Source organism: Giraffa tippelskirchi, chromosome 2, assembly GCF_054371585.1.
Source record: "Giraffa tippelskirchi isolate mGirTip1 chromosome 2, T2T-mGirTip1v1.2.pri, whole genome shotgun sequence".
Lineage (NCBI taxonomy): Eukaryota > Metazoa > Chordata > Mammalia > Artiodactyla > Giraffidae > Giraffa > Giraffa tippelskirchi.
In genome coordinates this window covers 187,577,015-187,591,157 of record NC_137276.1, presented here as the reverse complement: position 1 = coordinate 187,591,157, position 14,143 = coordinate 187,577,015, and the positions used below count along the sequence as shown (strand labels likewise).

The following is a 14,143-nucleotide window of genomic DNA, read 5'->3' as shown; positions in this document are numbered from 1 at the left end:
AATTTCCTATACTGTGCCTTGCTCTAGAACCTGTTAACTATAATCAGCATTTAACAAGAAAAGCAAGGAGTTAGGAATCCTGGGTGCTAGTTCCAGATGTATCACTAACCTTGTGTATAGCTTGGGAAGATGCCTCAGTTGCTCTAGGCCTCAAGATCTAATCTCTAAAACAGGAATATCTCTTGCTCTACCTACTTCACCAAGGTGTTGGTGAAAACTAAATAAAATATCATTATACAGAAGCATTATGTAAAGGATGAGATGCTAAACAAACATAAAACAGGGGTAGGGGTTGGATCAAGATAGTGGAGGAGTAGAACAAAGAGCTCACCCTTTCCCACAAATACATAAAAAATACATCTACGTATGAAAGGATTCTCATAGAACATCTACTAAATGCTGGCAGATCTCAGACTTCCACAAGGGCAAGAAAATCTCCATGTAACTGAGTAAGACAAGAGAAAAAGGAGAGAAAGGAATAGGATGGGACCTGCACTCCTGGGAGTGAGCTGTGAAAGAGGAAAGGTTTCAACCAGTCAGCGGAAGACAAGTGGAGAGAGGCCTGCTGCACAGAGGGCTGGTGCCCCCGGACTGGCAGCACTCCCCAGCCTGAGACACTCATCTGCTGGGGCGGGGGCTGGATACTGAGGCTCCGGTTTCCATGCTCAGATACAGGGAGGACTGGAGTTGGCTATGTGGTGACACCCTGAGGGAGCCAAGGTGTGCTGTGTCACATGGAGGAGTGCGGGAAGATGCCTGGACCCATCAGAAAATCAAGGTGCCATTCACTGCCAGGGAGCGCAGAAGGAAATGTGTGCAACTGCCATGGGAGCTTCTTTTTCAAGGCAGGGCACCACCTACCCTCTTCTACATAAGCTCCAGGTGCAGCTATTGCTGCCATCTTGGACTCCAGAGGTAGCTGGGACTGCTGCTCCGTGTCCCTGGGAGCATGCACAGGGCCAGGCACCTGAACACCCGCTATAAAAGGGATCGTAGCCAGCACATGCTGAGAAAAGAGACAGCAAGCTTTCAAACCAAAAACAGCCCTCATACCAAAAACGTATTAAACCCACACAAGCTACACAGGGACGCTCTTGCTTATAAATAGCTCTCCAAGTCAACAGCAGATAATTGTTTCCCCTAGACTCACAGAGTGAGAGAAATACAAGCAAAATGAAGAAGCAAAGGAACCACTCCCAGTTAAAAGACTAAGAGAATTCCCCTAAAGGAACAATGAAACAGACCTCTTCAGTCTAATATACACTGAGTTCAAAAAGAAGGTAATGAAAATACTGAAGGAATTAAAAGAGGTTAACACTAGAAATGCAGATCACCATAAAAATGAACTAGCAACTGTAAGGAGGAACCAAGAATAATTAGAAAATTTATTTGCTGAGATGAAGGCTGAGCTAAAAACAATGAATAGCAGAATAAATGATGCAGAAGAAAGAATAAATGATCTCAAAATTACCCAATCAAAACAGCAGACAGACTGTTTACAATAGCTAGGACATGGAAGCAACCTAGATGTCCATCGGTAGATGAATGGATAAGAAAGTTGTGGTACATATACACAATGGAATATTACTCAGCCATTAAAAAGAATACATTTGAGTCAGTTCTAATGAGGTGGATGAAACTGGAGCCTATTATACAGAGTGAAGTAAGTCAGAAAGAAAAATACCAATACAGTATATTAACGCATATATATGGACATGGAACGACAGACTGGTTCCAAATAGGAAAAGGAGTATGTCAAGGCTGTATATTGTCACCCTGCTTATTTAACTTATATGCAGAGTACATCATGAGAAACGCTGGGCTGGAAGAAACACAAGCTGGAATCAAGATTGCCGGGAGAAGTATCAATAACCTCAGATATGCAGATGACACCACCCTTATGGCAGAAAGTGAAAAAGAACTAAAGAGCCTCTTGATGAAAGTGAAAGAGGAGAGTGAAAAAGTTGGCTTAAAGCTCAACATTCAGAAAACTAAGATCATGGCATCTGGTCCCATCACTTCATGGGAAATAGATGGGGAAACAGTGGAAACAGTGTCAGACTTTATTTTTTGGGGCTCCAAAATCACTGCTGATGGTGATTGCAGCCATGAAATTAAAAGACGCTTACTCCTTGGAAGGAAGGTTATGGCCAACCTAGATAGCATATTTAAAAGCAGAGACATTACTTTGCCAACAAAAGTCTGTCTAGTCAAGGCTATGGTTTTTCCAGTGGTCATGTATGGATGTGAGAGTTGGACAGTGAAGAAAGCTGAGCGCCGCATAATTGATGCTTTTGAACTGTGGTGTTGGAGAAGACTCTTCAGAGTCCCTTGGATTGCAAGGAGATCCAGTCAATCCATCCTAAAGGAGATCAGTCCTGGGTGTTCATTGGAACGACTGATGTTGAAGCTGAAACTCCAATACTTTGGCCACCTCATGCGAAGAGTTGACTCATTGGAAAAGACCCTAATGCTGGGAAGGATTGGGGGCGGGAAGAGAAGGGGACGACAGAGGATGAGATGGCTGGATGGCATCACTGACTCAATGGACATGGGTTTGGGTAAACTCCGGGAGTTGGTGATGGACAGGGAGGCCTGGCGTGCTGCAATTCAAGGGGTCGCAAGGAGTCGGACACGACTGAGCGACTGAACTGAACTGAACTGATGGAATTTAGAAAGATGGTTAATGACAAACCTATAGGCAAGACAGCAAAAGAGACACAGATATAAAGAACAGACTTTTGGACTCTATGGGAGAAGGCGAGGGTGGGATGATTTGAGAGAACAGCATTGAAACATGTATATTATCATATGTGAAATAGATGACCCGTCCAAGTTTGATGCACGAAACAGGGCACTCAAAGCTGATGCACTGGGACAACCCAGAGGAATGGGATGGGGAGGGAAGCGGAAGAGGGCGGTTTGGGACAGCCACACCTGTAGCTGATTCATGTCAATGTATGGCAAAAACCACCACAATACTGTAAAGTAATTAGCCTCCAACTAAAATAAATAAATAAATTTTTAAAAAACAGCAGACAGAAAACCAAATGAAATTAAAAAATGAAAGCAATATAAGAGACCTATGGGACAATATCAAGTGTGCAATCTATGCATAATAGGGATTACAGAAGGAGAAGAAAGAGAAAAGCAGATTCAAAACATATTGGAATAAATTACGCCTGAAAACCTCCCAAACCTAAAGAAGGAAACAAATATCCAGATATAGGAAGCAAACAACATGGACCCAAACAGACCTACACCAAGACATATTATAATAAAACAGGGTTTAATGGAGTACATGTCAGCCCAAACAGAATAATATATATGCTTTTAAAAAAAAGTGTATTTGGCTTTGTGATCATGATGGGTGTCCTCAACTACAAATCTAATTTAATGGAGATATCAAGAAAAAAAAAATTCCATAGATCAGTCCTTACGCTGAGAATAACACCAGGGACCTGATAATAGACTTGGGTGATTGAATAGAAACTCAGTTACTCATCCAACAAATACTTAGTAAGCACACATCCTAGGCTGACTTTGTATTGAAGATACAACTGTAAGACAAGATGGCAGGTAGTTAGGTGACTGGAGCTAAGGGGTGACATTTTCAAGATGTCTGGCTGGAGACAAGTGGTGGAGGAGTTTTTGTAAAATAGGTAACTTGGGAAAATTTGAGCATGCTTAAATGTTAATCTAGTTGGTAATGGGGAAGCTGAAGACTCAGGAGAGAGAGAAAAAAACAATTACAGGTTGATGTCTAAGAGGTAAGATGGGATATGAAGTCCTGAGTAATGTAGGAAATGTTTTCTTTTAAATAGACTTGTCAGATGACAGTAAGGGGAGGTGAAATAAGTACACAGCAGAGTATCTGGTGTAAGTTATACATTAGCAGTTGGGTTAGAGTTCACATAGAAGAAGCAACTTAAATTACAGAGAAGTAATGTGGTAAGCAGAAGAGTGATCTCCCAAAGATGTCCATATCTTAATCCCCAGAACATGTGACTATGTTATCTGCAAAGGAAAGGTAACAGATGGAATTAAGGGTACTGATCAGCTGGCCTTAATTCTTAAGTAGAGATCATATCCTCTGGTTTTACCAGGTAGACCCAATGTAGTCATGCATGCGTATGCGTATGTGTGTGCTAAGTTGCTTTAGTCACGTCTGACTCTTTGTGACCCTACAGATTGTAGCCTGCCAGGCACATCTGTCCATGCAATTCTCGAGGCAAGAATACTGGAGTGGGTAGCCACTCCCTTCCCCAGGGGATCTTCCCGACTCAGGGTAGAACCCACATCTCTTAAAACTCCTGCACTGGCAAGCAGGTTCTTTACCACTAGCGCCACCTGGGAAGCCCCAGGGTAGTCATAAGGACCCTTAAATGTGTAAGGAGGCAGAAAAATGTCAGAGTGACAGAATGTGAGAAAGTCAGCCACTGCTAGTCATAAGCCAACCAACATGGGCAGCCTCTAGACACTGAAAAAGGCAAGAAAACAGATTTTTCCCTAGCGTCTCCAGATAGGTAACACAGGTCTGCCAATATGCTGAGAATCATGTCAAGCTTTTGTACTACAGAAGTAGAAGATAAATTTGTGTTTTTTAAGCTACCAAAGTTTGTGATAATTTGCTGCAGCAGCAATAGAAAACTAATACAAGAATCTCAACACAGAATGAGAGCCATCTCAAGAAAATCATAAAAATAAATTTAAATATAGAAAGTGATTAAATTAAGGGTTTTAAGGGATGACTACAATATTCAACTTAAAGAGGGGCTAAGTGAATTCCCCGGCCACTCCCAGTGTTAGCTAACTCCAGGTCCCCTCATTTCAGCAAATACCATAGTTGATGCTTTTCATCCCACTCCAACCTGGTTGGATCTAGTTTCATGGGAAGGATATCAACTTTTAAAATTTAAAATTCAGTTATATATATTTCAAATTTAGTTCATATGTATTGCTATTTTTATACACACCCTATTTTCTAAGGATGATAAATAATACTTTGAATCCCCTCACATCTAGGACATCAACAAAACAACACTCAGTTCTCTAATTTGTTTATTTATGAATTTGTTTCAATGTGATTAACACATTTTTCCAAGAAATAGTAGATGAATGCAGCAAACTGCACCCAACCAAAATGAGCTATGTAGGAATACACAAACTACACCTCAAACATCTTCCAGCTACCTCTGTTCAGCTACTCCATGCGTTATGTGTTCTAACATCAATCCACATATGGTGTTACAACTTACATTTTTTCAATCTATTTCAGATAACTTCCTTCATCACTTTATAACTCATGAGCTACGATCTTCCCAATGTCTGTTTTCACAGGCAAACTCCAAGGCTTCTTCCAGATTACAAGTGATATTTATTATTATGGCTTTTATATACTTCTTAACCATGTAAGATGTGCTATCGTTTTCATTAGGTATAACCATGAAGATTACTGGCAGGACCCACCAGATTGTTAAGTCTAATGCATGTGTATTGGAATGGCAATCATAAGGAACCTCTGAGCTCTGCCTCTTGAAGGTAAAGGACCCACACCTAAAGCACCACACGGCTTCACATCTAAGTTGGTGCTCAATCCCAGGCCCTAAAACAGACTTGGTGGTACTGTTAGCTATATGAAGTGAGACCACAAGGAGTCCCACTTCCCTCCTGCTTACTCACACTTGATTTGAAACTTACATATACCTCACTACCACCAAGAGATGCACTCTAATTATGCATTTGCCTGGACTCTGCTGCCCAGGCTACACCTCTGGACACTGACTCACCTTGTTGGTTTTTCAATGTGTTGTTCCATCTAACTTGAGGCAAGATTATGGACCTGAACTGCATGCCCTAGTGATTTTTTTTTTCCCCAAAAAAGTCACCTACATACTGGCATAACCTAGATACTGAGTATGGATAGAATCAGAAATCATTAGTCCCTGTAGACTCAAAATCCCTCACCTTCCATGATCTGCTTTGTCCTGCCACTGCTCAGGAGCCAGAAATAAGCTTAGTCCTAAGCCTAAAGGCCCACAGAGCCATGACTCAAATCACTGGAGGATTCATTAAGGTTGTGTTAGTCCTATGCTTCAAGATGACAAACATCATTAAGCCATAAAGTGACCCACACCACAACCCCATCATTTAATAAACTATCTTCCACTAAGGTGTACCATTTTAGATAAATAGTGTTAGCCTGTAATCCTCAACAATGGTAGATCATTTTGTATTCCAGTTCCAAAAATCTATTTCCTCACCTAGACAAAGGAACAAGTCCATCTCTTAGTAAGGTCAGAGAGTAAACAAGGACAGTGGCTGTGAAGGTGGTTTGGAAAGAGAAGTGGCCTCAAGATGAGGAAAAGACTTTGAGACTTACCCACAGGCCTGGTTATTGCAGGAACTGGCAAGAATTAGGAAGGAATCATTAAATTTGGGATGAGTCTTAGAACAGGTATGATACATCTCTGTTGCCAAACATGAACTTAGGGGAAAAAAAAAGACACTCACCCACTTACAGTCTCCTTTGCATATGTCAGTTTCTAAGGAAAACAAAGATATAAAAATGACCATGTGAGTGAAAGACAGTTATTAAGCAGTAAACAAAACTTACTGCACAAAGAACACTAATGCCCTAACACAGAATCTATGTTGTTATTCTTATAGTTAAATAGTTAAAGCAAAGTACTAATGATGCAAAGTTTGCTTTGTGACAACATCAGAACATCCCACCCACCCACTCAGTTTCTGTGTATGTTCCCCGAAGTCCCTATGCTCTCTTAATGGACACAGATTAACAGACTTTACCTGCTAATCATTCCAGAAAGGTCTATGGGTTAGAGATTGGTAGAGTTTTACATTAACCTTCCATGGACTTAGAACCAAAGTGTTTTGTGATCTACTACATTTATAGAAATTCCTATCATAGAGTAATATCATCATGTGGATAAAATAACTGTGAAATCTAATTCTCCAGAATTTAGACAAAAAGATAAACTGTACCTGTAGTTGGATTATTCCTTTGGGGCATTCAAAGAAAACTGTGTCCAAGCTATGTCTAAACTAGTGGTTTTATTTTGAGACCAATATGATAATTTGGAATCAAATTCTATTTTCTCTTTCTCAGCTATGGGGGTAAATCCCAAAAATTTCTCTGCTGCTGGGCCTCAACTTCCTTATCTGTAAAATGGAGAGATGATTACTCTAAATAATTCTTAAGATATTTATAAATAACTCACTGTTCTTTTTACTCTACACACTCTCCTAGAACAATCTCAGCCAGTCTTTTTTTTTTCTAAATTTTAATCATCTAACACCTTCAACTGGGATTTTATTTCCTTTAATTAATCTCTCTTGATACATATAAGCATAGCAAAATCATCAATTAATCAATTTGTACTATTAGCTTTAACATTTTATAGGCCATCATGGTAGTTATTTTTAAAATGCTGGAATTCTGAGTTCTAATAAACGTTGTCAACCACATAAATTCACCACCTATGAGTACAGTTGCTGTCATATTTAAAATCAAGCTAAAAAAAATAGATGTGTATATATATGTATAACTGAATCACTATGCTGTAAAGCAGAAATCAACTCAGCAATGTAAATCAACCTTATTCCAATTTTTTAAAAAAAGGTAAAATCGAGCTTCCTTCAGTTTTTGGACAGCCAGTGATTGCTTAAGTAACATTCTAAATCCCTCTCATGATTTCAAGTACTTCCTCAAGGCTGGTGATCCTTATGGCTGTATTTATAACCCAGACTACTCTTCTGGGCTTCATACCTAAATATTAAGCAATTCACATCTCACAGATGGCTCAAAACAATTTATTAAAAAGCAAACTCCCTCTCCCCATCAGTGTCTACAAGCTGTTTCTCTGCCTGAGTTCTCAGTGGTAGCCATCGAAGCTAGAAGTTGGGAGGCTTCCAGGGTCATGCCTTCATCATTGCCCACTCCCATCCAATCTGTCACTGAGCCCTACTAATCCTTTTCCTATTTATATCCCCTATGCTCCCTTTCTCCACTTCATGGTTTACATAGGATTCTCATCCCCTCAGGCCTCAAGTAGCAACTGATCTCTGCTCATCTTGTCCCCTCTAATCTATCATATGGTGTACAGAAACTACAATAACCATTTTACAATTCAAAACTGTACAATCAACCCCTGCGACTTGCCAACTTACACCCCTTCAATGGCTTTCTATCAACTACAAACTTAAGCTATCCACCCCTCTAGTCTGATCTCCTGTCAAATCTAGTCTACTCTTCTGATATACTGGCCAACATATACATGTATTGTTGTTAGTCACTAAGTCGTATCCAACTCTTTTGCGACCCTATGGATTGTAGCCCACAAGGCTTCTCTGTCCATGAGATTTCCCAGGCAAGAATACTGGACTGGGTTGCCATTTCCTTCTCTAGGAGATCTTCCTGACTCAGGGATTGAACCCATGTCTCCTGCATCAGCAGGCAGATTCTTTACCACTGAGCCACCAGAGAAGCCCAAATTTTATTATATACAATGAATAATAATAAAATGTAAGAAGTATAATACTAAAGAGGTGTTCAAAAGATTATGTGAGCTAAATCTGCTTGGATGGGGGTTGGGGGTTGTTTCCTCATGAAGGAGGTTACATCTGAGCTGAGGACATGCAGGACTTAAACAAAAGGAAGAAGGATAAAAGGGGCCTCTCACACAGCATGTGCAATCTACCACATAGATCACATAGATGTAAACAGTTTCCTTCTCTTGCCATGAATACATGCAACATGAAAAACAGAAGGTGGGCAGATAATTTGTCTACATGCATGCTTGTTTATCCTTTGCTAAGAATAAACGAAATCTAAAACAAGGAAAACAAGTAAGCAAATTCATGCATTAGAATCACATTTATACTTTACTAAACATTTATCCAATGATCTATATCCTCTAACTTTAATTAGTTATTGATTCAACTTTGAACTGATAAAACGCAAAACTCTGGCAAGAATGTTTGACTCTCACAGATTAATATTCTTAGCTTAAATCTTTGTAGAGTATTATTTCCAAATACTTACATTTATAAACAATCCTGAGGCTCTTTCTGGCTTCACAATGCTTATTAATTATAATGGCCAGAGCTAGAGATACAAAGACTGGCTGCCCTGTGGTAGGTCACCTGAAGAGCCTAATTCAACAAAAGAGCAACACAGGGATCCAGCATTCACTCTTTCTTCCTTTAGGCCTGAGCTCTGTATATGTGCTCCTATAGTAGTACAGTAATTTCTTCCCTTGTTACTACATTTACCTGCATAATTAAGCTTCTGTGTTCCACAGACTGACTAAAATGTGTGCCTATTTCAAATATAGTCGTGATTCCATCCTCACACAAATTCATCCAATAATGATATTCCTCACGCCCAGGAAGTCGATCCCAAAAAGTCCTGAAGGCTTCCCAGACAGCTTCCTGGCATACTGAAAAATAAACAGAGAGGTATTTTTTATGGAAAGCACTTTAGGGTTCTCACAATGACCACAGACCTGTTATTTCAGATTCCTGAGACACTCTTGTACACAGGGTCTATTCTGCAGGGACACGGGGATGATTCTCCTTCAAAGCCCTTCTGTACACCCCATTTAAACTTTTTAGATCTGAAGAGAATCTGCACTCCCCACTCCTTTCCCTTGCAAAGGAAACTGATTCACCTCCTCATAGGCAGGGGTTTTTGCTTCTCTTAAAAAAAAAAAAATCCATGTTTATGTTTTAGCTAAGCACACCTGATACTGAGAATATTTCAGTAGGACAAATAACCTGTGGTATATCCATATGATGGGATTAGAATTCAATGATAAAAAGAAATGAGGTTTCAAGCCATGAAAAGACATGGAGAAGATTTAAATACATATTGCTAAGTAAGAGAAGCCAATCTGAAAAAGAGACATACTGTATGGGTCCAATGATAATACACTCTGGAAAAAGCAAAACTATATAAATTGTAAAAAGATCTATGGTTGTCAGGGATTAGGGGGAGGGAAAGATACAGGAAGTGGAAATTGATGGATTTTAGGGCAGTGAAACTATCTGTATGACACTGTAACAGTGGATACATGTCACTGTACATTTGTGAAAATCCACAGAAAACACAACAGAATGAGTGCGCTCTGATGTAAATTATGAAACTACTGTCTTGAATCCTGTTACTAGGGCTCAGGCTATGCATCTTATCTAGCATGGAGAAACCCAGAATGGAACAAAGTCTTTTTTTAGGGTAATATAGTTTCCTTTCAGAATCGTGGAGCCCAAAGCAGGAGGAACAGTCAATTTAGTGCATAAGGCAAGAAAAAGAAATCCTGGAGGGATGGGGGGGGGAGGTGAGAGAGGGGTTCAAGGTGGGGGGACACATGTTTACCTATGGCCAATTCATGTTGATGTATGGCAAAGCCATCACAATATTGTAAAGTAATTATCCTCCAATTAAATAAATAAATGCAAATTTTTAAAAAAGAAACAAAAGGCATACAAATTGGAAGATAAGAAATAAAACTATGTCTTTATTTGCAGATGAAATAATCACCTATGTAGAAAACCCTACAGAATATATGAAAGAGCTACTAGAACCAATATGTGAGTTTACAAAGTTACAGAATAAAAGACCAATACATTAATCAATTGTATGTTTATATACTAGCAAGGAACAATCAAAGACCATTTAAAAAAAAATACTGTTAACAACAGCATGAAAAAAAGTGAAATAAATCTGACAAAAAGATGTATAAGACCTGTACACTAAAAATTACAAAACACTGCTGAGAGAAACTGACAAAGATCAAAATAAATGAGGGGATACATCCATAGAGCAAAAGAGTCAATACTGCTAAGATTGCAACTCTTCACAAATTGATCAACAGATTTAACACACACCAAATCAAAATCCCAGTAGCTTTTCATGTACAAATTGGCAAGCTGATTACAATATTTATATGGAAGACAAAGGACCCAGCATAATCAAACAGATTTAAAAAGAACAAAGTTGAGGACTGATGAGTAGTTAAGGACTTGCACTACTTGATTCAAAGACTTATTATAAAGCTTATAATAATCAAGAAAGTAAGTTGTTGGCATTAAAACAGATAAATAAATCTGTGTAAGAGAATAAAAAATGAAGAAACAGATCCATCATACACAGAAGCTGATTTTCAACAAATGTACAAAAGCTAGAAAAGATAGTCTTTTTAATAAATGATGCTGGAACAACTGGCTATGCAAATGCAAAAAAGATATAACTTTGACTCATATACACCAAATACAAATATTAACTCACAGTAGATCAAAGACCTATATGTAAAACCAAAAAATTATAAAACTTCTACAGGAAAAAATAACAGAAAATCGTTCTGACTCTGAGCTAAGCAAACTTAGATCCAATACCAAAAGCAAGCATGAAGCAAAAAAAAAAAACCACCTGACATATCAAAATCTAAAACTGTTCCTCAAAAGACATTGTTAAGAAAAATAAAACAATAAACCAAACATTGGGAGAAAATTTATGCAAAACATATATCTGACAATGAATTTGAATTTGGAATACATAAAGAACCCTTATAACTCAATAATAGGACAAACAATCTAATTATTTTTTCAATCAGCAAAATATTCAAATAGAAACTTCACCAATAAAGATATACGAATGGCAAATGAGCACATGAAAAAGTGCTCAATGTCATTAGCCTTCAAAAAAACGCAAATTAAAACCACAATAAGATGTCACTTCATATCTACTAGAATGTGGTGGTTTAGTCACTAAGTCATGTCTGACTCTTGCAACCCCATGGACTATAGCCTGCCAGGCTCCTCTGTCCACAGGGTTCTCCAGGCATGAATACTGGAGTGGGTTGCCATTTCCTTCTCCAGAGGATGTTCCTGACCCAGGAATTGAACCCAGGTCTCCTGCACTGCAGTCAGATTCTTTACCGACTGAGCTATGAGGGAAGCTGCATCTACTAGAATGGTTACAGTTAAAAAAGACTGACTATACCAAGCATTACACAGATGTGGAAAAACCAGAGTCCCAATATACTGCTGGTGGTACAACTACACTGTTTTGGCAACTTCTTAAAAAGTTAAACATAGAACCATCATGTGATCCAGCCATTCCACTCCAATTAACCAACAGATACGAAAGCAGATGTTCACACAAAAAAATTGTTCACAAACATTCATGACTGCTTTCTCTATAATCACCAATAACTGAAAACCACCCAAATATCCCCAAATGCAATATATCCATAAAATGTAGTAATACCCCAAAATAAATGGTGACAAAGTATTGATACATCAAAAAATCACAGATGAGTCTCAAAACAATTAAACTGAGTAAATGAAGCTAAACAAAAATAAAGAGTACATAGTATGAATAGATTCATATATATAAGTGTAGAAAATGCAAACAATACCTGGTAATAGAAAGCAGATTAGTGTTTACCTCAGCTCTTAGGTCAAGGGAGGTGCTCAGGGAGGAAGAGATTATAAAGGCACTGGAGAAAATGTTTGGAGGTAACTGAAAAATTCATTTTCTTAATTGTAGTGATAATTTAAGGATAAATACATTTGTCAAAACTAACCAGACTATATATTTTAAATATGCGCAGTTTATAGGCTATATTTTAAAAGGTCCAACTACTAATATAATTTTTTAGAGGGAGGATACTATTAATTACTTCCTACTCCAAGCATCCCTAAATATCTGCTTAATTTAAAAAGTCATTAAATTGAGTGCAGTTGCTTCTTGCTTAAATGGAGATATTCTTCAAATGTGTTATACCAAACAGCAATTGATATCAAATTATCTATGAAAGGAAAAACTCAGCAAACCATTAGAGTGAATTAGTTCAGTAGAAAGAGCTAAAATCCTTGGTTGGACAGTGAGTGGATCTAAACAATGTCTAAACAATTGGTTTTAGGAGCATAATCCAATTACCTCTTCCAAATCTCTTCAAAATCAAAACCTAGGTTGAAATATTCATTCCCCTCTTCCCAGAAAAATATCTACTTCTGCTTTACTGACTACACTAAAGCCTTTGTGTGAATCACAACAAACTGGAAAATTCTTAGAGATGGGAATACAAGACCACCTTACCTGTCTCCTGAGAAACCTATATTCAGGACAAGAAGCAACACTTGGAATTGGACATGGAACAACTGGACATGATTCAAAATTGACAAAGGAGTACGACAAGGCTGTATACTGTCACTTTGCTTATTTAACTGCTATGCAGAGAACATCATGCAAAATGCCAGGCTGGATGAAGCACAAGCTGGAGTCAAGACTACCAGGGGAAATATCAACAACCTCAGATATGTAGATGATGCCACTCCAATGGCAGAAAATGAAGAGGAATTAAAGAGCCTTTCATGAGGGTGAAAGAGGAGAGGGAAAAAGCTGGCTTAAAACTACTGTTTGAACTAAGTTCAAACAAATTTTGAACTTAGTTCAATGTTGAACTAAGTTCAAACAAATGTTTGAACTCAATATTCAAAAAACTAAGATCATGGCATTCGGTCCCATCACCCTCATGGCAAATAGACAGGGAAAAAGCAGAAGCAGTGACAGTTTTATTGAAACCATTGCTGCTGGTTTCAGTATTTGGACCCACCAGCCAATAAGAATATTTCTTAGTTCTTGCTTAAAAAAATAAGACATACTGAACTGTGTGTAAAATGCACCCATGAAATTGAGACTGTGCTACATAAGTACTACAACACAAAGTAAACCAAGTAGATGTAGAAAATTCATCTTTTCAAAGGATGAAAGCACCAAATGTTGTCAAGATGTAAACCATTCTTTTAACTAGAGTTTCTGAATCAGTATGGAAATGGTTCTAGAAGGGAAAAAGAGACCTCTGAGAACTTCCTCTTAAAGGAGGTTAAATACACCATCAGCTAAGATCAATGAGAGGAAAAAGTGGAAGTAGTGATAGATTCTCTCTTCTTGGGCTCCAAAATCACTGTGGATGGTGACTGCAGCCATGAAATTAAAAGATGTTTGTTCCTTGGAAGGAAAGCTATGGCAAACCTGAAATGAAGTGAAGTGAAAGTCACTCAGTCGTGTCCAACTATTTGCGATCCCATGGACTATACAGTCCATGGGATTCTGTAG

At 38.4% G+C, this 14,143-nt stretch overlaps 1 protein-coding gene across 15 annotated transcripts in view; it reads right to left on the bottom strand.

Moving 5' to 3' along the window:
• IMPG2 (interphotoreceptor matrix proteoglycan 2) overlaps positions 1–14,143 on the bottom strand; it is an 87,899-nt gene that overhangs the window by 70,667 nt on the left and 3,089 nt on the right. For all 15 annotated transcript variants that reach the window (XR_014077536.1, XR_014077535.1, XR_014077537.1 and 12 more), the window contains exons 3-4: positions 9,295–9,461; positions 6,514–6,545 (exon numbers count right to left, since the gene is read on the bottom strand). Coding sequence is in view for 9 of the 15 variants with exons in the window: in XM_081572385.1 (XP_081428511.1) it covers positions 6,514–6,545; positions 9,295–9,461 (199 nt within the window). In the remaining 6 variants the exon portion in view is untranslated. The remainder of the gene's footprint in view (positions 1–6,513; positions 6,546–9,294; positions 9,462–14,143) is intronic.